The sequence below is a fragment of the Chrysochloris asiatica genome, unplaced genomic scaffold, assembly GCF_000296735.1.
Source record: "Chrysochloris asiatica unplaced genomic scaffold, ChrAsi1.0 scaffold00159, whole genome shotgun sequence".
NCBI lineage: Eukaryota > Metazoa > Chordata > Mammalia > Afrosoricida > Chrysochloridae > Chrysochloris > Chrysochloris asiatica.
Window position 1 is genome coordinate 187,406 of NW_006408677.1, and position 27,047 is coordinate 214,452.

Sequence of the window (27,047 nt, forward strand, 5' to 3'; positions counted from 1 at the left end):
CTCCACCTTACCCAGCATGACATCCTTCTCCAGTGATTGTTCTCTCCGGACAATGTGTCCAAAGTATGAGAGATGAAGTGTGGCCATCTTGGCCTCCAAGGAGCACTCTGGTTGCACTTCTTCCAAAACAGATCTATTGGTTCTTTTGGCTGTCCATGGCACTTTCAGTATGGTATCAACTGGTCTTCCTTACAGGCACATGGATATTATTCTATCACAGACAGCATTGTGCCCCATGAGTGATCTGGATATCTTCTTTTTGACAATGAATTCGATGCCATTCCTCTTGAATTTGAGGTTCCCGGCATAGTAAATCATATGATTATCTGATTTTAAGTGGTCAATTCCAGTTCACTAATGCCTAGGACACTGATCTTTGAGTTCCATTTCATTTTAATAATCCTCAGTTTCCATTGATTCATGCTTTGTTCAGATTATTAACGGATGTTTACAGCTATTTTTTTTCTCACTTTGAGTTATGCTCCATCAGCAAATGTAGATCCTGAAAGCTTTGTTCCATTCGTGTCATTATGGTCAACTCAACTTTGGGGAGGCAGCTCTTCCTCAATCATAGTTTGAGTGCCTTACAACCCATGGGGTTGTTCTTCCAGCACTATATCTGACCATGTTCCATAGCTATTCATAATGTTTTCATCTTCCTGCATTCTCCCTGACAATTTTCTGCCACCACTCTTAAGGTTTTCAGTGGCTAACCATTAAGAAGTAGTCCTTCTCTCTTTCTTCCTAGTCTGTCTTACTCTGGAAGCTCTGCTTAAACCTGTCCACCATTGTTGATCCTGCTGGCATTTAATATTGTTGTTACTGTTAAGTGCTGTTGAGTCAGTTCCAACTCATAGCAACCCTGTATAGGGTTTCCAAGCAATAGCTGGTGCGTTTGAACCACCGACCCAGCGGTTCAAACTGGCCTTGAGGTCCAGTGCGTTATCCTGCAGCACCACAGCAGGACTCCAGCATTTAATACACTGGTGGCATAATTTCAAGCATCACAGCAACATGGAAGCCACCACATTATGACAAACTGACAAACGAGTGGTGGATATGGTGCTTATTGTTGTTGTTGTTAAGTTCCGCTTCATAGGGATGGTGAATCGGGTTTCTAAGGAGTAGCTGGTGAGTTTGAACCACTGACTTTATGGTTTTCTAACCTGTGATCTTTATGGAATCAGAATGCCAAGTGTTTTTTACATGGAGCTGCAGTTGAGTGCTTTACCATCTATATCACAATGTAACTTATAGTGCCGTTGTTGTTGTGTGCTGTTAGGTGATTTCAAGTTAATTTGCCTTATGTTGTTGATGTTGCTAAAGTGTCTTTGAGTCAGTTCTGACTCATAACAACCCTGCACAGGCTTTCCAAGGAGCAGCTAGTGTGTTTGAACTGCCAGTCTTGCAGTTAGCAGCCCAGTCCTTATCCTACAGTACCATAACAGGACTCTAATTAGACTAATTTAGTTTAAGTGTTGTCAAGTTAGTTCCTACTCACAATGACCCTGTATAAGCTTTCTGAGGAGTGGCTGGTGGGTTTGAACTGCTAACCTTATGGCTAGCAATCCAGTGTTTATCATAAAGTTCCACACCAGGTGTTTGTAAAGAATTGGTGTATATAATCCACAAATGAAAGAGAGTTGAGTTTCATCTGGATTTCATTTCTCATGACAGTATTGTAATAAGCGATCTTCACAACGTGCCTGCTACTATGTCCTAGCCCTGGGCTAGCCTTTGTGAGAGATGATTTGTGGCCCTGCCTTCAAGGGGGTTAATGTCAAGGTAGAGAGACAAATCATACCACACAAGGGCGTGAATATGTACCATATTGCTCAAAAGAAACTAGAAATATTGTAGGACTCCAGAAGAGGCAGATTAGTAGAGGAAGGCTTTTTAGAGACTACAGTTTTAAAGAAAGAAGGTTAAGTCACAAACTAGTAACCACTTTTATTTGACCCTCACAGTTAAAAAATATATATATATTAGCCAGAATTTACAGACGGAGAGATCTCACATAAAAATCTGGGTTTCTGGCTTTTCTTTAAATGTTGACTGTTCTATCAACCTACGGTTAGAATTTAGTAATAGTTGCTCTTTTTGGAAAAGGCATGCTGCCTGCAGTTTGACATTCTTTATTGTCTTATACTCAGCTCATTTGACCTATTTAATACTGAATGCCTGGCCCGCATAGGACTTCTGGGCAAAAAAGGTCACAAACAGAAGCTTGGAGAAGAGGAAGGATTCCATGATAGGGGAAAGTTTTGCTAAACATGACTATGAATGAGGACGTGCATCACCCTATGCCCATATATGTGGCCAGGACAGAGACATAGTTATTGTTGTTGTTAGGTGCTGTTGAGTCCGCTCCAATTCATAGCGACACTACGTGCAACAGAATGAAACACTGTCCAGCCCTTCTCCATCCTCACAGTTGTTACATTAGAGACCATGGGTGCTGCCACTGTGCTAACTCATCTCATTAGGGGTCTTCCTCTCTTATGCTTATACCCATGGACCTCACCAGATGGAATACACGGAAATCAAATTGACTATTTCTGTGGAAAGAGACAGTGGAAAAGCTTCATATCATCAGTCAAAACAAGGCCAGGGGCAGATTCTGGAACTGACCATCAGTTCTCATAAGCAAGTTCAGACTGAAGCTGAAGAAAATGAAAACAAATTAATGAGAGCCAAATATGACCTTCAACATATCCCATCTGAATATAAAGATCATTTCTAGAACAGATTTGATGCATTAGACACGAATGACTGAAAACAGAAGAGTTGTGGGATGACATAAAAAATATCATATAGGAAGAAGACAGGAAAGAAATGACCAAGTTGGATGTCAAGTGATACTGAAACTTACTCTATGAGGTAGAGATACTAAAGCAAAGGTAAGAAATGAGGAGGTAAAAGAGCTGAAGAGAACATTTCAAAGGGCAGCTCAAGAAGACAAAGTCAAATATTATAATGAAATATACGAAGATCTGGAGTTAGAAAGCCAAAAGGGAAGAACACACTTAGCATTTCTTAAGCTGAAAGAAATGAAGGGGGAAAAAAAAAATCAAACCTCAACTTGTGTTGCTAAAGGATTCTTTGGGCAAAGTATTTAATGGTACAAAAAGCATCAAAAAAGATGAATACACAGAGGCACGGTACCAAAAAGAAATGATCAATATTTAACCATTTCAAGGTCAATGGAAAGAAGAAGTTCAAGGTGCACTGAAGTCATTGACAAAGCAGTATGCTCCAGGAACTGATAGAATACAAACTGAAAAATTTCAACAAACTGATGCAGCACTAGAGTCACTCACATCTATGCTAAGAAATTTGGAAGACAGATGATTGGAAGAGATTCATATCTGTGCCCGTTCCAAAGAGAGGTGATCCAATGTGGAAATCATTGGACAATACTATGAATATCACATGCAAATAAACTTTTCCAAAGATAATTTTAAAATGCCTGTAATAGTACATTGACAGGGAACTGCTAGAGGCTCAAATTGGATTCTAACTAGTACATGGAAGGAGGGCTATCATTTCAAATGTCACATGGATCTTGGCTGAAAGCAGAGAATACCAGAAAGACGTGTACCTATGCTTTACTGACTATGCAAAGGGTTTCTACTGTGTGTATCATGACAAGCTATGGAAGACATTACGAATAATGAGTATTTCAGAACATTTAATTGTGTTCATGAGGAACCTGTACATAGACCAAACAGAACAAGGAGACACTGAATGATTTAAAATCAGAGAAGGTGTGTACTAGGGTTGTATTCTTAGAGGACTTTAAATACTTAGTAATGAAGATCAAATACCACAGTCATCAGTATGGGTTGCACCTCCATGTAAAGAAAACAAAAATCCTCACCACTGGATAAATAAATAACATGATGATAAATTAAGAAAAGATTGAAGGTGTGCAAGGCTTCCTTTTGCTTCGATCCATTATCAACACTCATGCAAGCAGCAGTCATGAAGTCAAACGATGTTTTGCATTAGCCAAATCTGGTGCACAGATCTCTTTAAAGTGTTGAAGAGCAAAGGTGTCAGTTGGAGGACTAAGGTGCGCCTGACCCAAGCTGTGGTATTTTCAGTAACCTCATATGCATGTGAAAGTTGGATAGTGAATAAGGAAGAGTGTAGAAGAATTGATGCATTTGAGTTATGGTGTTGGGTGGTGGTTATGTGCCATGGAGTTGGTTCCAACTCATAGCAACCCTGTACAGGGCTTCTGAGGCTGTAAGTCTTTACAGGAACAGAAAGCCTCATCTTTCTCCCGCAGAACAGCTGGTAGTTACAAACTGCTGACCTAGCGGTTCACAGCCTGATATGTAACCACTATACTACCAGAGCTCCTGGTGTTGGAGAAGAATATTAAGTGTACCATGGACTTCCAGAAGAGAGTATAACCAGAATGCTCCTTAGAAGCCAAGATAACCAGACTCAGTCTCTCATACTTTGGACATATTATCAGGACATACCCTCGAATAGGTAAAGTGGAAGGTCAGAGAAAAAGAGGAAGATCCCCAATGAGATGGATTGGCACAGTGCCAGCAGCAATGGGCTCAAGCATATCAGCAATTGTGAGGATGGTGTATGACCGGGCAGTGTTTCATTCTGTTGTACATAGGGTCACTATGGGTTGGAACCAACTCGATGGCTCCTAACCACAACAACCGCATAATATCAGCTCTGAGAATTTTTATCTCTGTTACCCACTTGGTCATTTATCTAAAGGTGAGACTGAAAAAAACATACTTAACTAATCGACTCGATAAGAATCCTCCCCTCACCACCCATCCCCAGGTATCTTAGTAAGAGCATTATGCCATTTTTTTTTTTTTTTTACAGTAGCTTGTTAAAAAATGGAAAAGCATGGTTACATAAATATGGGGCAGCAGAGTACAAGTGCAGCTGGCAAATAAACTTAGATTGTGTATGCTATTTGTATAAAATTATAGTACATGGCAATACCTTACACAGTTGTAATGATGTTCATCTGTTTGATTTCCTTCTCAATTATAACTTTGCTTCCTACTTTTTTCAAATCATCAGGCCATTTTATCAGTCTGATATAATTTTCTTGGAAATGCATTGCTAAAAGGCAAAATTATCACTGTAACTGAAAGCTATGTTTTTCCCTCATGGAGTGAAGACTTACTGATATTAGTCTCCATTGAGGCCACCAGAGGACACTAGGACTCATGATGGTAGAATTTTTCTGGTTGTGATATACTCAATATGCCCACTGCAACAAAAATAGTAAACACTGAGGTCTAAACTCTGAAGTAATCCCAGTACATAAACCAATGCAAAGAAAAAAGAGTATTCAATTCTATGACAAGCCATTTTATTCAGAAGTGGATAAACAGTAGTAAAAGTAGATGACTAGAAGTCATTGTCAAAATGCAGCCAATGGTCAAAAGCAATAACACATTTAAAAAAATTCCTATTGTTTTGATGATTCCATGTCAATTGTTTCAATGTTTTGGATTTAAAGTATCAAAACAATAAATGTAGGTAAATTTGGAGCCAACTAAGGTTTTTTTTTTAATTGTAGGTCATGCCCCCACGGTTTACTGAAGTGTATAAAACCTCTATCTATGCCTCCTTCTTTTGTACTGAGACATAAACTATATCTGGGTAACTAAAGCATATCAGTTCTAACAAAATCACCATAAATAGTAGATGTTGTTGTTGTGTTGTTAAGTGCCTTCGAGTCGGTTCCGACCCATAGCGACCCTGTACAGGGTTTCCGAGGGTGTAAATCCTTACGGGAGTAGAAAGCCTCATCTTTCTCTTGTGACATTAAAATGAACAGAGTGCCTGGGGTGTGTAGAACTTGATCATGATGCTAGACCTTTTATTACATTTGTGTGTACATTTTGACATAATGGGAGTAAAAAAAATTATCATTGCTTTTCACCATGTGAGTGAAAAAAATTAATAGTAACAATAATTGGTAGCCATATAGAGAACATTCTTGTCATTTTCACTATTTTGGCCCAGGCGGAAAAGGATGGCATTGCCCTAGAAGGCCTTTCAGATCCTTCTTCATTTTTGGCTTGTATCAGGGGTTCTGATAGGAAAAGATAGAGGAAGCGTACATTTTCCTTAATTGCTGTGTAGTCACAAACTTGCAGCTGGCTGTGTCTAATCAGTCAAAAACCCAAGCCAAGAATTCCATCCAAATGGAATGTCTCAAAGTGTAAACTCTTAGTGAATATAAAATTGATTCAGTCTAGAAAAATTGGCAGGTCAGGAAAGTCAGGATAGAAAAGGAAGTTTTTAGAAGAAAGTGAAGCTGAAGTCTAAATGTATGTAGATTTTGGCAGATATTTTTGCTTTCTCCTTTGCCCTTCATGGAGAGGTCTATATCTCAACATACAGATATAGATGTTCCTGCTGAGATATGAAAATAAAAGAATGAAAGAGAAGTAGATTCCTGCCTGGCATTGTTCTGTTGGGGAGTGTTCAGGTTGAGGCAAGGGTTACGTGAAGAATCAATTTTTACATCTTGTCTGAACCTTGAACTGTTAAGATTTCATTATATTGGGGGCTGGGTATAGTTTACTATTGACTTGGAAATTTATCTGTGATAGTCTTGATATATTGTGCTTAACTCAGGACTAAATCAATTAGTGACTTTCAATTGATTAAAGAGCATTAAGGACAGAGTGTTGGGAAGTACTTAAGATGAACTTTTATTGATAATCAAGAATGAAGTAAAGTATGATGTGGTGAAAGAGCACAGGATCAGAAAATGTAATACCTAGATGCTTGTTGCAGCCTCATATCCCCCTCCAGGTCCCTGATCCCTCATTGTGAAATGAGAGTGTTGGATATTGTTAGGTACCACTGAGTTGATTTCAATTCATAGTGTTCCCATATGACAGAGTAGAACTGTCCCATAGGGTTACCTAGGCTGTGATATTTACAGAAGAGCCTGGTGGCACAATGGTTAAAGTGCTCAGCTGATAATCAAACGGTTGGCAGTTGGAACCCACCAGCTGCTCTTTGGGTGAAAGATGTGGCAGTATACTTCCATAAGGATTACAGTCTTGGAAATCTTTTGGGACAATTCTACTCTGTCCTACAGGATCACTATGAGTCTGAATAGACTCAATGGCAATGAGTTATCTTTGATTCAATCTTTATGAGAGTCGATCACAGAGACTGGTGTGTTTAAACTCCCAATCTTTTGGTTAGCAGGCAAACTGTTAACCATTGCAACACCAACTCTCCTTAAGGCTATAATTACTAGCTCTGAATTGCTATAATTCTAAGAAAGACACTTTTGGAGACATGGAAAAGAATATAGGGAACCTATTGGCTTACTCCTCCACTCATCTGTCAGTTTGTTGTTCTGTGATAGTTTATATGTTTCTGTGATTCTGGAAGCTATGCCATGGATATGTTAAATACCAGCAGGGTCACCTATGGTGGACAGGTTTCAGATGAGCTCCAGACAAAGACTAGGAAGAAGAAGAGACATACTACTTCTGAATATTGAGTCATGAAAACATTATGAATAGCAGTGTAACACTTTCAGCACCATAATATTGAATATTGGAACATGATGAAGAACACCACAATATTGTCAGATATAGTGCTGGAAGATGAGTCTCTCAAGTTGGAAGGCACTCAAAATACAACTAGGGAAGAGCTGCCTCCTCAAAGTAGAGCTGACCATGATGATGCGAATAGAGTAAAGCATTTGAGACCTTCATTTGCTGATGGAGCACAACTCAAAATGAAGAGAAACAGCTGTAAACATCCATTAATAATCAGAACATGGAATGTGCAAAGGATGAATCTAGGAAAATTGGAAATTGCTAAAAATTAAATAGGACACATAAACATAGCTATCCTAGGCATTAGTGAGCTGAAATGGACTGTTATTGGTCATTCTGAATCTGAGAATCACATGGCTTAGTATGCTAGGAATGACAAGTTGAAGAGGAATGACATTCCTCACATTCATTATTAAACAGAATATATCAAGAAGTGTCTTGAAGTACAACACTGCCTGTGATAGGCTAATATCCATATGCCTACATGGAAGACCAGTTAATACCACTATTATTCAAATTTATACACCAACCACTAAAGCCAGTGATAGTGAAATTGAATTCTACCAACTTCTTCAATCTGAAATTGATCAAACATTCAATCAAGGTATTTTCATAATTACTGGTTACTAGAATTGAAAAGTTGGAAACAAAGAGGAAGGAGCAGTAGTTTGAAAATATGGCTTGGTGACAGAAATGATTCTGGAGATCGCATGATAGAATTTTGCAAGACCAATGACTTCTTCATTGCAAATACCTTTTTTAAACAACATAAAAGGTGATTATACCCATGGACCTTACCAGATGGAATACACTGAAATCAAATTGAATACATATGTGGAAAGAGATGGTGGAAAAGTTCCATATCATTAGCCAAAACAAGGCCAGGGGCAGATTATGAAACAGACAATCAGTTGCTCATATGCTGAAGAAAACTAAACAAGTCCATGAGAACCAAATATGACCTTGAACATATCCCACCTGAATTAAGATGCCATCTTAAGAACAGATTTGATGCATTAGACAGTAAAGACCGAAGACCAGAAGAGTTGTGGGATGACATCAAGAACATCATACAGGAAGAAAGCAAAAGATCATTAAGAAGATAAGAAAGAAGGAAAAGACCAAAATGGATGTCATATGAGATTCTGAAACTTGCTCCTTAATGTAGAGATGCTAAAGCAAATGGAAGAAATGAGGAGGTAAAAGAGCTGAATAGGAAATTTCAAAGGTCAACTTGAGAAGACAAAATCAAATATTATAAAGAAATGTCCAAGACCTGGAGTTAGAAAACAAAAGGGAAAAACACGCTCAGCATCTCTCAAGTTGAGAAAGTAAAGAAAAAGTTTCAAGCCTCTACTTGAAATATTGATGGATTCTATGATCAGAATGTTGAATGATATAGAAAGCATTAAAAGAAGATGAAAGGAATATACAGTCACCGTAACAAAAAGAAATGGTTGATGTTCAACCATTTCAAGACGTAGCATATTCAACCACGATCAAGAGCTAATGATACTGAAGGAAGAAGTCCAAGGTGCACTGAAGACATTGGCAAAGAACAAAGCTCTGGGAATTAATGAAATACAAATTGAAATCTTCTAGCTGATGCAGCACTGAAGGCACTCACCCATGTATATCAGGAAATTTGAAGACAACTCCCTGGCCTACTGACTGGAAGAGATCCTTATTTGTGTCCATTCCAAAGAGAGGTGACCTAGTGGAATGTGGAAATCAACAGACAATATCATTCATATCACATGCAAGTAAAGTTTTGCTAAAGATAATACAAAAATGGCTGCATCTATACATTGACAGAGAACTTCCAGAGGTTCAAGCCAGATTCAGAAGAGGAAATGGAAAGACAGATATCACTGCTTATGTCAGATGGCTGAAAAGCAGAGAATACCAGAAAGATATTTATCTTTGGTTTATTGACTATGCAAAAACTTTTGATTGCATGATCATGACAAGCTATGGACAACACTGGGGAGAATGAGTATTCTGGAACAGTTAATTGTTTTGTGCTCACGAGGAATCTATACATTGACCAAGATGTAGTTGTTCGAACAAAACAAGGGAACACTGAATGGTTTAGGAAAGGTGTGCACCAGGGTTGTTCTTTCACCATACTTATTCAATCTGTATGCTGAACAAATAATCTGAGAAGCTGGATTATATGAAGAAAAACAAGGCATCAGGATTGGAGGAAGACTCATTAACAACCTGTGGTATGCAGATGATACAACCTTGATTGCTAAAAGTAAAGAGAACTTAAAATACTTACTGATGAAGATCAAAGACCACAGTATTCAGTATGGGTTGCATTTCAATGTAAAGAAAACACAAATCTTCACCAATGGACCAATAAACAGCATCCATATAAATGGAGAAAAGTTTGAAGTTGTCAAAGACTTCATTTTGCTCTGATCAACCATCAGCATTCATGGAAGCAGCAGTCACGAAATCAAATGACATATTTCATTAGGCAAATCTGCTGCACAAGACATTGTTAAACTGTTTAAGAGCAAAGATATCCCTTTGAGGACTAAGTCTGCCTGACCCAAGCCATGGTATTGTTAATAACCTCATTTGCATGTGAAAGTTGGACAGTGAATAAGGAAGACCATAGAAGAATTGATGCATTTGAGTTGGAGGAAAATATTAAAAGTACCATGGACTGCCAAAAGAACAGACAGATCTGTGTTAGAATAAGTATAGTCAGAATGCTCCTTGGAAGCCAGGATGGACAGACTTCGTCTCTCATAATTCAGACATATTACCAGGAGGAACCAGTCCCTGGAGAAGGATATCATGTTTGGTAAAGTGGAGGGTTGGAGAAAAAGAGGAAGACCCCCAACAAGAGGGATTGACAAAGTAGCAGCAGCAATTGGCTCAAACATAGCATGATTGTGAGGTGGCCCAGGACCAGGCAGTGTTTCATTCTATGGTGCATAGACACCTAACAACAACAGCACTGATTTGCTGGTTCAGTTGAAGATAAAGAAGTTCCAAATATAAAAGTTAACACAGATTACAGATAACTGTTCCTCTTATCATTTTATTGTGCAGTTTTCAGCCTTCTTTTACCAGACTATGTATTTGTTGTTGTTGTTAAGTGCCGTCGAGTTGGTTCTGACTCACAGAGACTCCATATAGGGTTTCCAAGGAGCAGGTAGTGGGTTTGAACTACCAACCTTGTAGTTTGTAGTCTAGTACTGATCCTACAACACCACACCAGGAGTCCATGAATACAATGGAGCATGTATATACATATATATAGGAGACTATATATACCAGTTAGAAAAATCAAAGAATTGAGAATTTGGCCTACTTATGCATCAGACTCATAAATCATGGACAGATGATCTAATCACTGTCCACTATTGTGTTGCCTTCTGGGATACCTTCTGCCATTAATCTTGTAAGCACAAAAAATAATGTCATTTAGAATGATAAAAATGAAAAGAGTCAGGCTTGAGAGTAAGGAGTTTGGGACTCTGTTCTAGTTCTGCTACAGATTTTATTCAAAATATTAGATTTTTATAAATAAGACATCCTGTAACTATATAATTGACTAGGTATATGATATGGGGAAAGGAGCTCTGGTAGCGTAGTGGTTACGAATTGGGCTGCGAACCACAAGGTCAGCAGTTCGAAACTACCAACTGTTCTGCGGGGGAAAGATGAGGCTTTCTGCTCCCATAAAGATTTACAGCCTTGGAAAGCCTATACAGGGTCACTATGAGTCGGAACTGACTCCACGGCACATAACAACAACAATCATATGGGGAACTTATTTTGGTCTCAGTTTCTTGTCTCTAAAATGGGGACCCCAAACTAGATTATTATGATTTTTCTTACTATCTAAATCTATGACTCTAATTTTCTTTAGCAAATAGAAGCATCTACAAGCCTTAACTTTTTTGTGTTTGTATTGTATATGGAGACAAAACAAGGCATCAACTGTGAAAATGGATCAATCTTATGTTATAGGATTCAACTCTTACAGTTACTTTCTTAGGAATAGGAAGACAAAGAAGAAAAACACATAATTTATACCATAACTCAATGCTCTGTTTTAAATTTAGAGAATTGTATTCATAACTTTTATTTCCTCATCCTTTTACAGATAGGCAGTTGTGACGATGTAAGCTTCCAGATCACCTCAGAGGTCCAAAGTGGGAGGTTCCCAAGACTTTTCTTTTCTTCAGGGAGTCTAGCTCCAGCTATAGATGAAAACTCCAACATAGCGATTTATGAGGTAGGATAGCTGTAAACTTCTTGGGTTTTAAAGCAAGGCAGTGACTTAGAGGAGTTAGTCTTGGGAGAATATTGATGTTTTAAAGCAAGTATTTCCAGTTCCTTGTCTATATCTACTTATTTGTTTAACATTTTTGACAATGATTTTCCTCAGCAACGTATCTTTCTTATAACTTCATTGGTCTTTCAGCTCCATATTTGCTGTGCATGTGGGAAAGGAATCCTTGAGACCGAAACACTTAGGTCACTCATTCCAGAATATAAATACAAGAACAGAAGAAATGATTCTTTGTGCTAATTGTCTGTGGTGAGATGTACAGAGACATGTTTGTGCAGGGTAGGGTCTCTACTTCCCTTCATATTCTAATTGTTCTTCCTATTTCTTTTATACTATTGATTTTCTTTCATATTATTGATCCTCTTAAAAATGATTCGTTAACTTTTCTCAGACTGCATTTCAGGTTGCTTACTGTTATATGATCTAGAAATTATTTTTATTTCACTTAGCTTTCTGTTTTTTTAAATTAAGAGGCTACCCCCTAACCCGTTGTTCTAAGATACTGAATTTGGTAACTAGAACAAATTTTGAATCAGCTGGAGAGATCAACTGTTTCTTCCCATCAGGAAAGAGTTAAGCAGGGGGTAAAAGGGAAACTAGACTGTCTCTTTGTGCCTCTTAAGTAAGGCTTTCCCAGTGTGGTTTCCTTCTATTGTTTGAAGATATACCCAAGAGCTGCAAACACTTTCAAATTCAACAGCAACTACAAAGAAAGTCCAAAGCAGGAATGGATTTTTGAATTGTCTACCCTTTTGGACTTTCCAGGTTAATGCTTTCTTCCATTGTATAAGTAATGGGTAGTGGATTATAATGCCAAGATATTGTTGTTGTTATGTGCTGTGGAGTCGGTTCCGACTCATAGCAACCCTATACAGGGTTTCCGAGGCTGTAAATCTTTACGGGAGCAGAACGCCTCATCTTTCTCCCGCAGAACAGCTGGTAGTTTTGAACTGCTGACCTTGCGGTTCACAGCCCGATTCGTAACCACTACGCTACCAGAGCTCCTTAATGCCAAGATAGTATCATATATTTGTTCAGTGTACCTGAGTGCTTTGACTTAAATTAGTGACAGGATATTTTCAGATCTTGCCTTAGACTTGATTTAATCAGAGAGAAAATGTACTTCAAATGTAAACTAGAAGTACTGGGGAATCAGCAGCTTGCTTCTTTGAAAGACCAAAGACAAGGTAATCATATAGCTTTGGAATGTCAATGTATTGACACCTGGTGTGGCACTGTGGGTTAATGCACTGGACTACAAAGTTGGGTTGATCTGCAAGGTCGGCGGCTCAAGCTCACCAGCTGCTCCTTGGAAACTCTATACAGGGTTGCTATAGGTCAGAATCGACTCGACAGCACTTAACAACAATATACTAAAGGAAATCTCAAAAGCAGAGGCATTGCCTTGTTTTGTTATTTTGTTTTTAATCTATAAGATAAACTGTTGAATTAAGCAGTGGTTCTTAATATGTCTGCACATTAGAACCTCCTAGAAAAACTTAAAAAAAGAACAACAAATAATCCCCACACTCAGACTAAACACCCCCAATTTCTCTGGGGTTGGCTTGGATTCAGTTGATAGGATAAATTCCCCTATCTGTGTAGCCAGGGTTGAGAAGTGCTGGATCTCTAAAGTCTCTTTTGAGATCTCTAATGTCTCTTTTGTGAGTCCTGGTGTGGCACTGTGGGCTAAAAAGTGACTGAAAAGTCACTTTGAACCACAAGGTCGATGGTTCAGCTCACCAGCTGCTCACCAGCTGCTCCTTGGAAATCCTATACAGGGTCGCTATGGGTCAGAACTGACTCGATGGCACTTAACAATAACAACAAAGTCTCTTTTGACTTGGCTATACTATAGTTCTCTGATTCCATAGATTAATTTTTATGCTTAATTCTGGTATGTTTTATTTTGGTGGGCTTGGGAGGGTATAGTATAGAATCAAAAGGGGAAAAGTAAATATCTGTATCTAACTGTCCTTTAAGAATCTATCAGATAATTGCTTGTTTTAGAAGTAGGTAGACAGTTGAGTTAGTTCCCAGAATGACTGTTGCTCAGTCAGATTGATTGCGGGTATTTCTGAACTGTGTAGGCCAAAGGGGGCCCTTATCTGTACAAAAGGAAGGGGTCAGTGAGGATTAAACAGTCAAGATTAGGTTGATGGATGGGTGTCAAGTAAGACAGTCGAGGCTAGAAAACTGACTAGAACTGAAGAGGGTTCTGGGAGGGAACTTAAGTTGGCATATCAAACACAATGGTCCTCAATTTATCATTTAGTTTCTGGGTTGTTTTTTTTTTTAATACAACAAATTTTAATAAGAATTGATATAGAAAGATCTGTAAATCTCAGATCATGTGTCTGAAGTAGCACACCTAACAGCAAAGAACAGGCTTCTGCAAGATGTGTCATCACATGGCATTACATTGACATAAATTCACATATTATACCAAACCTCCGGGATTATACAGGAAACTCGTACTTTATTTCATAGATACCTTTCAAAATGTGAAAGAAAAGGCCAATGAGCTGAGTGCCAGCAGAAATAGCTATGAATGGCAGATGCAGTGGGAGCACATTCTGATCTGTTCTAATAGCCACAGTCCAGGGGCTGAGGGATGAGGTGGTGAGCAGCTTGAGCCTGACACACCCAGTGAGAGCCTACTGACTTCATCCATCTTCATTTTCAGGCTCCATCTGCTTCTCTGCCACTCCAGGTTGTCCTCTTTGTCTCACCTTTCTCTCTCCCTGCACGCCGTCTCCCATTCCTCTCCTTCCTCCAGAACCTTCCCCACCCCCATTTCCCCACCTATTTCTATAGTCCTCATAGCTCTCTCCCCACCCATTTTCCTTTCCATGAACCATCTTCTTTCCCATCACAGAAACATAGATGGTCAGAACTGAAAAGGACGTAAGACATCATCTAGAGAGCCTAACTCTAATATTGAGGAAACAAAAGTTCAGACTGGTTTAGCAGCTGCCCTAAGGCCAACCTTGAGTTTGAGGTTGACCAGTTCAAGGACCTTGCTCTCTTGACTCTTAGTCAATACACCATAGCCTTAATGCAAAACCAATGGACTTTAAATTACTTTAAAAAACTTCAGTGATTAGAGTTTGATGTTTCCTCTTCTTAATTAAAAAGTGAGTGATGAGTGAAGTATTTTATCATTCTCTCTCTTAAAAGAAAACCAAAACAAATAGTGCATGTATAGTGAAGATAAAACCTGCCCATTTCTTCCCTTATTATTCATGAAGTAGGATGCACATAGACTAAATAATATTTTTTTTAAACCTTATAAAGTTTGTGAGAATTATTCAATTCTTAAAAAAACTATACACACATTCTCCAAACCAAAAAGAACCCAAATAAATGAAAGACACAAAGTAGGAGCTGGAAGATCTGAAAGGTCCTGGGTTTGTTACTACCCTAGCTTTCTGATCTTCGACAAGTCACTTAATCTCTGCAGGCTTCAGTTTCCTTCTCAAACCATGAAAGGAGTAGATTAGGGCTGCCTATTAGTCTTTCAGCCTCCTGGTGGTACAGTGGGTTAAGCACTTGGCTACTAACTGAAAGCTCAGCGATTTCATTCAAACTCACCAGCTTCACTGCAGGAGAAAGGTGAGGTGGTATGCTTGACCAAAGATTTTCATCCTCAGAAACCCTGGGGAGCAGTTCTATTCTGTTCTGTAGAGTGACTGTGAGTCAGAATTGACTTGACAGTAGTGGGCTTGCTTTATTTTGCTTTTGACAGGGAAAAGTTCTGTTAAGTTGTTGGTGGAAATGAATAAGCCAGACAGAAAGCTAACCCATGTTTGAAATAGGGCCGACTCCAGGAAGAAGGTTGTTGTTGTTGTTGTTAGGTGCCACTGAGTCAGTACCGAGCAGCACAAAACACTGAGTCAGTACTGAGCAGCACAAAACACTGCCCAATTCTGGGCCAACCTCACTACTGTAGCCACGCTTGAGTCCATCAATGCTGCCACTTGGCCAATCCATCTCATTGGGGGCCTTCCTCTTTTTTTCTGACCCTCCACCTTACCAAAAATGATATCCTTCTCCAGCGACTGGTCCCTCCTGACAATATGTCTGATGTATGAGAGACGAAGTTTGGCCATCTTGGCCTCTAAGGAGCACTCTGACTGCACTTCTTCCAAAACGGATCTATTGGTTCTTTTGGCCACTCATGGCACTCCCAATATTCTCCTTCAACATCATAACTCAAAAGCATCAATTCTTCTATAGTCTTCCTTATTCACTGTCCAGATTTTGCATGCATATGAGGTTATTGAAAATACCATGGCTTGGGTCAGGTGCACCTTAGTCCTCAAGCTGACATCTTTGCTCTTCAACACTTTAAAAAGGTCTTGTGTAACAGATTTGCCTAATGCATTGTTTGATTTCTTGACTGCTGCTTCCGTGAGTGTTGATAGTTGATCCAAGAAGAATGAAGTCCTTGACAACTTCAATCTTTTCTCCTTTGATAAGAATGCTGTTTATTGGTCCAGTGGTAAGGATTTTTTTTTTTTTTTTTTTTTTTTACATTGAGATGTAATCCATACCAAAGGCTGTGCTCTTTGATCTTCACCAGTAAATGTTTTAAGTCCTCTTCACTTTCAGCAAGCAAGGTTGTATCATCTGCATATCGCAGGTTGTTGATGAGTCTTCCTCCAATCCTGATGCCACGTTTTTCTTCATATGACCCAGCTTCTTGGATTATTTGCTCAGCATACAGGTTGAATAAGTATGGTGAAAGGATACAACTCTGTCGCACACCTTTCTTAATTTTAAACCATTCAGTGTTCCCATGTTCTGTTCAAACAACTGCCTCTTGGTCCAGGTACAGATTCTTCATGAGCACAATTAAGTGTTCTGGAATACTCATACTTCGCAATGTTGTCCATAGCTTGCCATGATCCACACAACCGAAAGCCTTTGGGTAGTCAGTAAAACACAGGTAAACATCTTTCTGATATTCTCTGCTTTCCACCACTTATCTGTCAGTTTGTCGTACTGTGGTGGCTTGTGAGTTGCTGTGATTCTGAAAGCTATGCCACCGGTATTTTAAATACCAGCAGGGTCACCCATGGTGGACAGGTTTCAGATGAGCTTCCAGGCTAAGACAGACTAGGAAGAAGGAGTGACAAACTACTTCTGAATATTTAGTCACTGAAAACCTTATAATAGCAGATAGGAATTGGCACAGTCAAGGTTGCTAGTATTGATGCTCAGGTTGTGCATTTCACAGATAGGTTTATTATTCACATTGTTGTTGTTGTTAAGTGCCATTGAGTCAGTTCCAACCCATAGCGACCCTGTATAGGGTTTCCAAGGAGCAACTGGTGAGCTTGAACTGCCGACCTTGCAGTTCAAACGGCTTTGCAGTCTGGCGCATTAACCCACAGCACCACATTAGGACTTCATATCATAGCCATAGTAATTTATCTGATAGAGGTGCATGAGTGGGCACAGATATTCTGGGTTTCCCAGCCAGTTCTGGATCGTGGAGAGTGGAACCTTCTCATGTAGATACTGATACCTGCACACTTGATCAGGTACATGTAAAGTCACTGTGAAAGACAAATGCACCTAGTTATGTGCTATCCCGAGCATGCCCAGGAATTCTCTGAGGTGGCAGCTCTCTTCTGCCTAGTTTTCTTGGAGGCCCGTTTCCAACGTCCCACTCCTTCCTACCTTGACTCCCAAACAGACAGAGGTCTTATCTCTGACAGTCAGAATTTGGTAGGGTGCAGTTCTGTGTGCTGCTAGTGGATGTATTCGCTGGTGTCTTGGAGGATGAGTGGGTACGTGCATGTACATGTATAGAGTTAGGGCTGTTTTTTGCCATCATAGGACTGCCAAGGGTTGTTCAATCATACACTCACATAATTTATTATTATTTTTTAACTTGAGGGAGGGCACTCTTTTCTAATCAGTGCAAAGGGGCCATACTAGCTAGCAGTGACCATAGGCTGAGTTAAATAATTGCAAGAACGTTGGTAAGGTTTTGTTGTCCACCAACATATCCCACACACTGACTGATTTTGTAAATTTCCAGTTAGAATTTTATTCTTTCAGTTTAAACCTTAGCTTTTATTCCCTCTAAAGGGCAAAGTCCTCTGAAGGATAAACGTTCAATTTGGTGTCAGGCTCTCTCATACACTTTACAAGTGAGTTTTAGCTCCTTAGCTGAGAGCAGATATTGATGAGAAAAACTTGGTGAAAGGTTAATGTAGAGGAGACTATCACAGAAATGAGGAAAGTAGGACCGATGCTCAAACTTGAGCATGCATCAGAATCATTTGGAGGGCCTGTTAAAACAGAGACTGCTCCAAAATTTCTGACGCAGAGGTTTTGGATAAGGCCCAAGAATTTGCATTTCTACTCGCTTCCCAGGTGATATCCATGCTTGGAGGATTGTGCTTGGAGATTTGTTAGGCAAGAGTCTGAGAAATTAGATTTTGGTGCTTTGGTCATTCTTTTGCAGGCAGACATTGATCCTGGACTAGCCTTCTGAGCTCCATGGCCACTGAGTCTGGCTGGTACAGTTTGTTCAGCCACTGAACGCCTCTGAGAGTCAGGGGCAGGGAACATCTGGCTCATCACATTGTTGTTGTTAAGTGCCTTCTAATAGATTTCAACTCATATTGACCCTGTATAGAGTTTTTGAGGAGTGGCTGGTGAGTCATCACATTAGGGGTGAGGTAATTAAATGTCTCACCAAATATAGCAGGCTAATTTTTAGATAGATAATTTTGTATGGCCCAGGAATGATGTTATAAATTTTGGCAGGAAAAATGTTCCCCACCCCTACCCTAGTTAGAAGGCTTTGAGCTCCTTGGCTAGAAGGTCCTCACTAAACACAAAGTGTTGGCGAGTAACTCAGATATCGGCAGCTTCCATTAGCCTTTACCTCAGGCAGGTTTCCAGATACAATGCCACAGCTGGATATACTACTTAATAAGAGAGTGACTATACTCTCTTATTCTCAGGATTTGACTGCACAGAGCTCTCTGCTTTATTATCTCTACTTGATGACAAATTGGTGCAGTCTGAAATGGAATCTCTAGGCTACAGATAATAGATGTGAAAGCACTTTGAAGAGTAAAGAGCGCTGCGGAATTGTAAGGCGTTATTATTATTACAGAGGAAAAGGAATCTGTATCTGTATTGCCTTTAAAAAAAGAATTTGGGTTGAACCGAAACTAAATAAGGCTTGATGAGTGATGAATCCTTGAGGCCATGCACAGTGAAGAAAATGATCTATCAGGCACTGGTGCTAAAGTGAAGGCAATGAAAATAATTGTTGTTTTTAACTTGATAGAAGCCTTAGAAATAGCGGTTTGACACTTTAACAGTCTGAAAAAAGACTTTTTAAAAAAAAAAACAAATATAAGGTGACTCATATTACTATGATAATGTATTTGTGCATCAAAATAAATAATACATTGTTTACCTCTAAGCCAATCAGTTGGTGATTAAAGCATAAGAGGCCTTCCTCCATCCCCAAATGGTCTGTCCCACAAGAGAAAAATGGATGCAGGTAAATGCAGGAAACACTTGCCGCACTACATTTGCTATCCGACATGGCCAGCCATAGATGCCTCAAGGCAGCAGGAATTGCAACCATCACCATCCCCATTAATCACAGGGCACCTGGTGCTACATCACTTAGCTATGAATAAGTGAGATGACCCAGCAGTTTCTGCAGTTAGTTAAGGGAGGCATTGCAGAGAGTGCTGTCATTACTTTTCAGGGGGCTGCATACCTGCAATGATTTCCCTATCTTGAGTTAATTGGAATTTTTAACGCTAAGTTCTCTGTTGTTAGCTCAGAATGCACATCTTTTTTGTTGTTGTTCAGAATACAGAATGTCCATGGGGTGGAGGATAACAGAAGAGGAAAGAAGCCTGTTTGTGTTGATGGTATAACTATAAACCCTTCATGTGGAAGAGACATAGCTCTAAGGCTGTTGACAACTAAATCTCATCACTACTCTCCACCTTTTCTTTCTAGGGTAACTGGGTATGGCTGAAAAGGTTCCCCTCTAGAGATTTTGGAGACATTAAGTCCATCAAATCAAGTGTAAGTGATGCATTTGAAATGGTATAAGAAATTCTCATATATATAAATTTCTGCTGAAATAAAATTTCCTTCAAAGTCACTAGCTGTTTAGGAAGACCCCTTTTAACAAATCAATGCTTGGAAACTGCAAGGTTGCTACTTCTGTGGTACAACTATGTAGTGCAAAAGTGAAAAGATGGGCTCTGGAGTCAAAGAGACATGAAGTATTCAAATCTGTGCTCTACCACTTAAGAGCTGGATGAATTAGGGAAAGTCACCTAAACTCCGTGAGCCTCGTTATCTTATTTGTAAAAGGAGTATATTAAAGTCCACTTCCTAGGGTTGAGGATTGAAAGAGATAATACATGTAACTCACCTTGCACATTTCTTGGTACAATGGTAGGTACTGTGACTATTATTAAGTTGTTGTCATTAAGTGCCATTGAGTACGTTCAGACTCAGACTCTGCATAGGGTTTCCGAGGAGCGGCTGGTGAGCTTGACCTCGCAGTTCAAACCAAGCATGCAGTCCAGTGCGTTAACCCACAGCACAAATATTCCATAATCTTTGAAGCCTGCAGTTGCCAGACCTGGAAAAGTATTCTGGTAATGTCTGCTTCCATAAGAAAAGTGATTATTTCCCCAACCTCACCAATTATGCACAGAGTCCCTGGATGAATTAAGAAAGCAACCTGTAGTTAAGGCAGGGGTAATGACAACCCCTCCTGAGCCATTTCAAATCTTGACTCCTTGAAGTTTGAGCCCTTAAAAGACTTGTAGGGGTGCTTCCCTGACCAGGCAGCTCAGGTAGGGCAGTCTTGGGGAAAAGGGGTAGAATCGCACATAAGAAACCACTGTCTAGCAGATAGACAGCCTTTGAACAAACATTAGATCTTATATTCCAACATTCTGAACTCGTTTTTTTAAAAGATCAAATTGCTAAGGAATTACAGGCATTTTGAGCTTTTGCCTGCCTGAACGCAGCTCCCGCTTCCGCGCCCGTGCCGGCGAGTGCCTCTGCCCCCTGCAGACCTTGGAATGCAGGGCTATAGCAACCCCACTTAGAAGGCTGCATTTCCAGAGAAAAGGAAGCATAAACTAACAAAACCAAACAAATAGAGAGGGATATCGGCACAGATATCAGGAAATTCGGGGTACCCACTGTACAGAGAGACTGAGAGGCATTTTTTACGTCATCAAATACGGACACTACCTCCCTGCAGCCATTGCCTCCAGCCCTCTACTGCCCCGGCCCAGACCAGCACTCTGCCAAGCCACCAAGGCTCAGGAATGCCCAAGGCACAGGCCTGCCCACTGAGGACAAGGCCTGCCCTGAGGCCCAACCCGCCCACAGACTGTCACAAAGGCCCAGGCCCAACCAAGGCCCAAATCGCCTAGCCGCCTCACTGCCCAGGCAGTCCACAGCTCGGTTGCCGCCGAGGTCTAGGGCCCCCAAGGCCCAACCCGCCATGTAGCCAGGTCGCTGAGGCCCAGGGCCCCAGAGGCCCAGGGCCCCGGAGGACCAACCCACCACGTAGCCTGGTCGCCAAGGCCCAGTGCCCCTGAGACCCAACCCGTCCTCAGCCTGGTCCCCGAGGCACAGGCCCCCCGAGGCCCAATCTGCCCACCCCACCCCCTGAGGCCCAAGCTGCCCGGTGCCCAGCTGCTGATACCCAGACCCCCTGAGGCCGAAACTGCCCACCCAAGGGCCAAACCACCAGCCCGAGGCCCAAACCACCCGCCCAAGGTCCAAACCTCCTGCAGCCCGGTCACTGACGCCCAGGCCCCCAGAGGCCCAAACCGCCCGCTCTAGGCTCAACCCACCAGCCTGAGGCCCAAACGGCCCGCCGCTGAGGCCCAGGCCTAACTGAGGCCCAAAAATGTTACTCTGAGTTAAGCAATAAGGAAAGTGAAAAGGGAAGACCACATTCTGATCACATCTTCCTGGAGGTAATCAGAAAACATAAAAAATTACCAAAACACATAATTAATTATTAGGACCACAGATAAACATTAAACATGTCCAAGAAGCAAAAGCAGATGACCATATCGACACATGTCCAGAAAAAAGATAAAATATCTGAGACAAATGAACCAGAAGTAGACCTTCTCTCCATGCTGGAAGGAGGGCAGGCCTTGGAGATACCTGAGAAAGAATTCAGAAAAATGATTATAAAATGTTTCAAAACACTTTACAATGGAGTTGAGAAAAATAAGGAAGAAGTCAGAAAAGCGCTACAGGAACAATCAAACAGCATTAGTAACAATCCAAAACCTACAGAAAGAGGTCCAAACAATTAACAACAAAATGGCAGAAATAGAAAACTCCCTCTGAATTTTTTACCCTTTTTTGGGTTTGTTCTTCTATCTTAGTGGAATTGAGAGACTTGTCTTCCAGCTCACTGATTCTTCCTTCCATTGCATCTATTCTACTCCCCTAAAAGGGCAGAAGAGTAGAATAGATGAGATGGAAGGAAGAATCAGTGTGGCCATGACATTAAAAAAAATTTTTTTTTGTAACTTATAATTTCAAAGTTACAGGAAAATTATAAAAATAATTCAAGGAACTTTTGTATACCCTACCCAGATTAAGCAATTATTTAAATTTTCCCCTGTTGCTTTTCATCACTCTGTACTTACATATTGTGTCTATTTTTTCCTGCTAATTGAAAATAAATTGTAGACATTATTCCCTTTTACCTCCAGATACTTCCCTGTGTGTTACAAAGATCTTACTTTAGACAACCACCACAGTATAATTATCAAAATATGAAAATATAATATTAGATGGCATCCTGGTGAGACAATCCATCCTTTACAAGTAAAACAGATAGAGATGATGATCATGGAACTCTAAGCACCAAATGAAAGGATAAAGAATCAGATTAAACACCAATTAGGAAAAGTAGCAGCACAAAAACAGTGAATGAGGAGAGAGACAGAGTTGAGGCCCAGCACGGGGTGGCCTTTTTGGTACTTACATGGGTGAGGAGAGGCTAATGTCATAGAATCACCAATAAGACAGTGACACAGTGTGAACAAATCTGCAATGAAGCAATGTGAGCAGAACACCAGCTAGATCTAAGAAAGGAAAGTGCTGGAAAGCAGAATGGAACTTCATTGGCACAGGTGACTACAGAGCAGGGAGAGAGCCACTATAAACCACTCATTTGGCCTGGGAGCCCAAGCAGAGAAGAAGCCTGCAAGGTAGTAGCTGGAGACACTGGACTCTGGATAACCAGCCCCCACCCCTGCCACTTGCTTGTGTTGGGCCAGAAACTAGATAACCACCTGCACTTGCCAAGGAGTGCACTGGGCGTATGCCAGTAAACAGTGATGGCAAAAATATGTTATTCTGCTTTATATCCACACCATCCTTGTGACCAGGATGAGGCCACCCAACCCCAACCAACCCACTGGTCAGTGATCTCCCCCAACTTGGTTTGATTGGACCACCTCTCCCACTTTACCCACAGCATCCTATCACCCATGCCCCCAATGAACTGAGATGTGCTCCCTCAGTCGATGGGGCATGCTCTCATGCATCACATGCTATATGCTCACCTCCTCTGTGGTCAGGATTGCATAGTCTCACGGATGACACATTGCACCTACTGTTACAATGCTTCCCCTGTGACTGGGTCATGCACTCATGCAGACTGTGTCAAGCACTTGCTGCCTCTGCAGTCAGAGGTAGACTTAGAAGTGCATACGCCCAATGCTATACCACCTTTTAATTTTTCTCTCTAATTTTTCTACTGCTTCTTCCTTCCTTTTTATTAATATTTTACCCTTTTCCTCTTCTTCCTTTATTTTTATTTTTGTTTATATTTCTTTTTTTCCCCCTCTTCATACAAGGAGCTCTGGCAGCGTAGTGGTTACAAGTCAGGCTGCTAACCTCAAGGTGAGCAGTTTGAAACTATCAGGGGTTCTGTGGGAGAAAGATGAGGCTTTCTGCTCCTGTAAAGATTTACAGCCTTGAAAACTCTGTGCAGGGTCACTATGAGTCAGAATGACTCCACGGCACATAACCACCACTGCCACCATTCATTCATGCTACCACCACTGCCTTCATATATATCTTTGTATATCTATCTGAGCATACCTGTAGGATAAGTTTCTCCAATGGAAAATTTCTTGATGGTCAAATCTAATAGACACTAACTCTTTGATATTTATCTCACTTTCCTGAAGCTCTTTCTGTTGTGCTCATGATGTTATTCTGAATAATCTCTCCCCTATTTCTCTGGCTTCTCATAAATAAATAATTTAACAGGCAGGTCTTCCTTTTCCCATTCTTTAAATGTTGATATTCTCCACCTCTCTTTTTATTCTATATACTTTTCTGACTGAATCTCATCCACTCCCATGATTTCATTTGCATGCTTACAATTCATGAATTTTATCTATCCAGGTTAGATCTCTCCTTTGAGCTTCAACCTCTGAATATCCAACTCTCTTTGGAATAGTTCTGCCTTGATATTCCGTAAGCACCTCATTCTCAACATGTCCCAACTTAAATTTATTATTGTTCTCCATGGCCAAATTTGTTTTCCTATATTTTGTTGTTGTTGTTAGGTGCCATCAAGTCAGTTACGACTCACAGCAACCCTATACACAACAGAACAAAACACTGCCAGGTCCTGAGCCATCATCACAATTGTTATACTTGAACTCATTGCTGCTAACACTGTGCCAATCCATCTCGTTTTGGGAACTTCCTCTTTTCTGCTGACCCTCCTCTTTACCAAACATGATGTCCTTCTCCAGGAACTGATTCCTCCTGATAACATGCCAAAAGTACGCCAGATGAACGCTCTCCATCCTGGCTTCTAGGGAACATCTGGTCGTACTTCTTCCAACACAGCTTTTTTTTTTTGTTCTTCTGGCAGTCCGTGGTACTTATAATGTTCTCTGACACTGTAACTCAAATGCATCAATTCTTCTTTGGTCTTCCTTATTCACTGTTATCAACTTTCACATGCATGTGAGACTACTGAAAATGCCATGGCTTGGGTCAGGTCCACCTTAGACCTCAAACTGATGTTTGCTGTTAACACATGAAAGAGGCTTGTGCAGCAGATTTGCCTAATGCAACGTGTCATTTGATTAAAATTTTTTTATTGTGAATTAAGTGAAGGTTTACAGAGCAAATCATCAGTTTTACATTCAGCAAATCATATACTTTGCTTCATTACAATGATTGCAATTCCCTCCATGTACCAACAGTTAACAGTGTTTACCTCTGCTCGCTTTAGCTACTGCATTCCTCCCTATGGTCTCACACTACTTTCATCTTTCCTCTGCTAACCTCCCTCTTGTTGTATATTTCTTGTCTTGTCACCCATGTTAACAAGCATCTACCCTCTAGCCCATGAAAGATTTTCCCTCCCCACTATCCCTATAACCATCATTGATTTTTTTCTTTTATTAAGAAACATTTTTAAAACTTTTTACAACATTGGTCCAATACAGTATCTGCCCTTTTGTGATTGACTAATTCCACTTAACATAAAGTCCTTTAGGTTCATCCATGCTGTGAGGTGTTTCACAGGTTTATCCTTATGCTTCAGTGCTATACAGTATTCAATTATGCATAGGTACGAAGTTTGTTTATTCTTCTGTTAATGAGTATTTAGGCTGTCTCTATCTTTTTGATGTGTCTCTTGAAGACAGCATATTGAAGGATACTGTTTTCTTATCCATTCAGCTCTCTCTGTCTCTTGATTGGTGCATTTAATCTATTTAAATTCAGTGCTATTTTCGATAGGTATTAATTGATTGCTGTCATTTTGCTGTGTTTAAAAAAAAAACTTTATTGTCAATTGAGTGAAGGTTTAAAGACAAGATCATCAGTTTTACATTAAAAAAATTATACACTTTGTTTCATCTCAATGATTACAATCCCCTTCATGCAACAACAGTTGTCCCGCTTCCTCGTGATTACCCATGTACAAATATCCTTTCAAACTCTTATATATGTGTGGGATATATAAATATGCATATAGCCCCCTCTTCCTCATATGTCTATTCAGTCTGTGTCACTGCCCATTTATCTACACACAGAACAATGTTTTCCAAGGTTGTGTATATATAACTGGTTACCGTTATCCCGTTTAGCCCTTGCATATCTCCCTGTGTCTTCAGCTATCTTCATCATTCTGCTAACTGCCTTCTTTTTGTATATTGTCCTCCTCATTACCTGAATTAACATGTGTCTACCCTCTCCCTTCTCTCCCACCCCTGGCAATCTTCAAAGACTGTTTCTTTTAGTACAAAAATATTTTCATGAGTTTTTATAATAGTCATGTCTCATACAATATTTGCCAAGATAGACTAATTTCACTCAATATAATGTCCTCCAGGTTCATCCATTTTATGAGGTGTTTCGCATATTCATTGTTCTTCTTCAACGTTGCATAGTGTCCCATTATGTGTAGGAACCAATGTTTGTTTAAACATTCTTCCACTAATGGGCAGTAGGTATCAACATTTCTTTATCCATTCTTCCACTGATGGGCATTTAGGCTATCTCCATCTTTTTGTTATTGTGAATAGTGCTGTGATGAACATCTGTGTGCATGTATCTGGCTCTTATTTCTTGTGGATATATTGCTGTGTGTTTTTTTTTGTGTGTGTGTGCATGGTACTGTTGGTTTCTAAGTTCCACATAGTTTTCTGTCCTGAGTTCATTTTGTTTATGAATTTTCTTAACTAATGTTATGTTAATGTTTACTACATTATTTTGGTTTTCCTCTTCTTAAAAAAATTTTATGTGTTGTTGTTAGGTGCCATTGAGTCAATACTGACTCATAGCGACCTTATGCACAGCTGAACGAAACACTGCTCAATTCTGGGCCAACGTCATTATGTTGCCACGCTTGAGTACATCAATGAGTTCGGTTGATGCTGCCATGTACGTCATTCTGTAGTTGTTATGTGTTCTTGTTGGTTCTCAGTCCACAGAACTTCCTTTAGGATGTTTTTCACAGCAGGGTTGGCTTTGGCAAAATCCCTTAGTTTCTGCTTGTCCTGGAATGTTTTGATTACACCATCGTATTTGATTGACAGCTTTGCTGGGTAGAG

The 27,047-nt window shown here is 40.1% G+C and overlaps 1 protein-coding gene across 1 annotated transcript in view; it reads left to right on the forward strand.

Moving 5' to 3' along the window:
• GUCY2F (guanylate cyclase 2F, retinal) overlaps nt 1-27,047 on the forward strand; it is a 197,739-nt gene that overhangs the window by 106,843 nt on the left and 63,849 nt on the right. Inside the window, 2 exon segments of the mRNA XM_006878253.1 lie at nt 11,716-11,847; nt 19,915-19,999. Coding sequence (XP_006878315.1) covers nt 11,716-11,847; nt 19,915-19,999 — 217 coding nt within the window.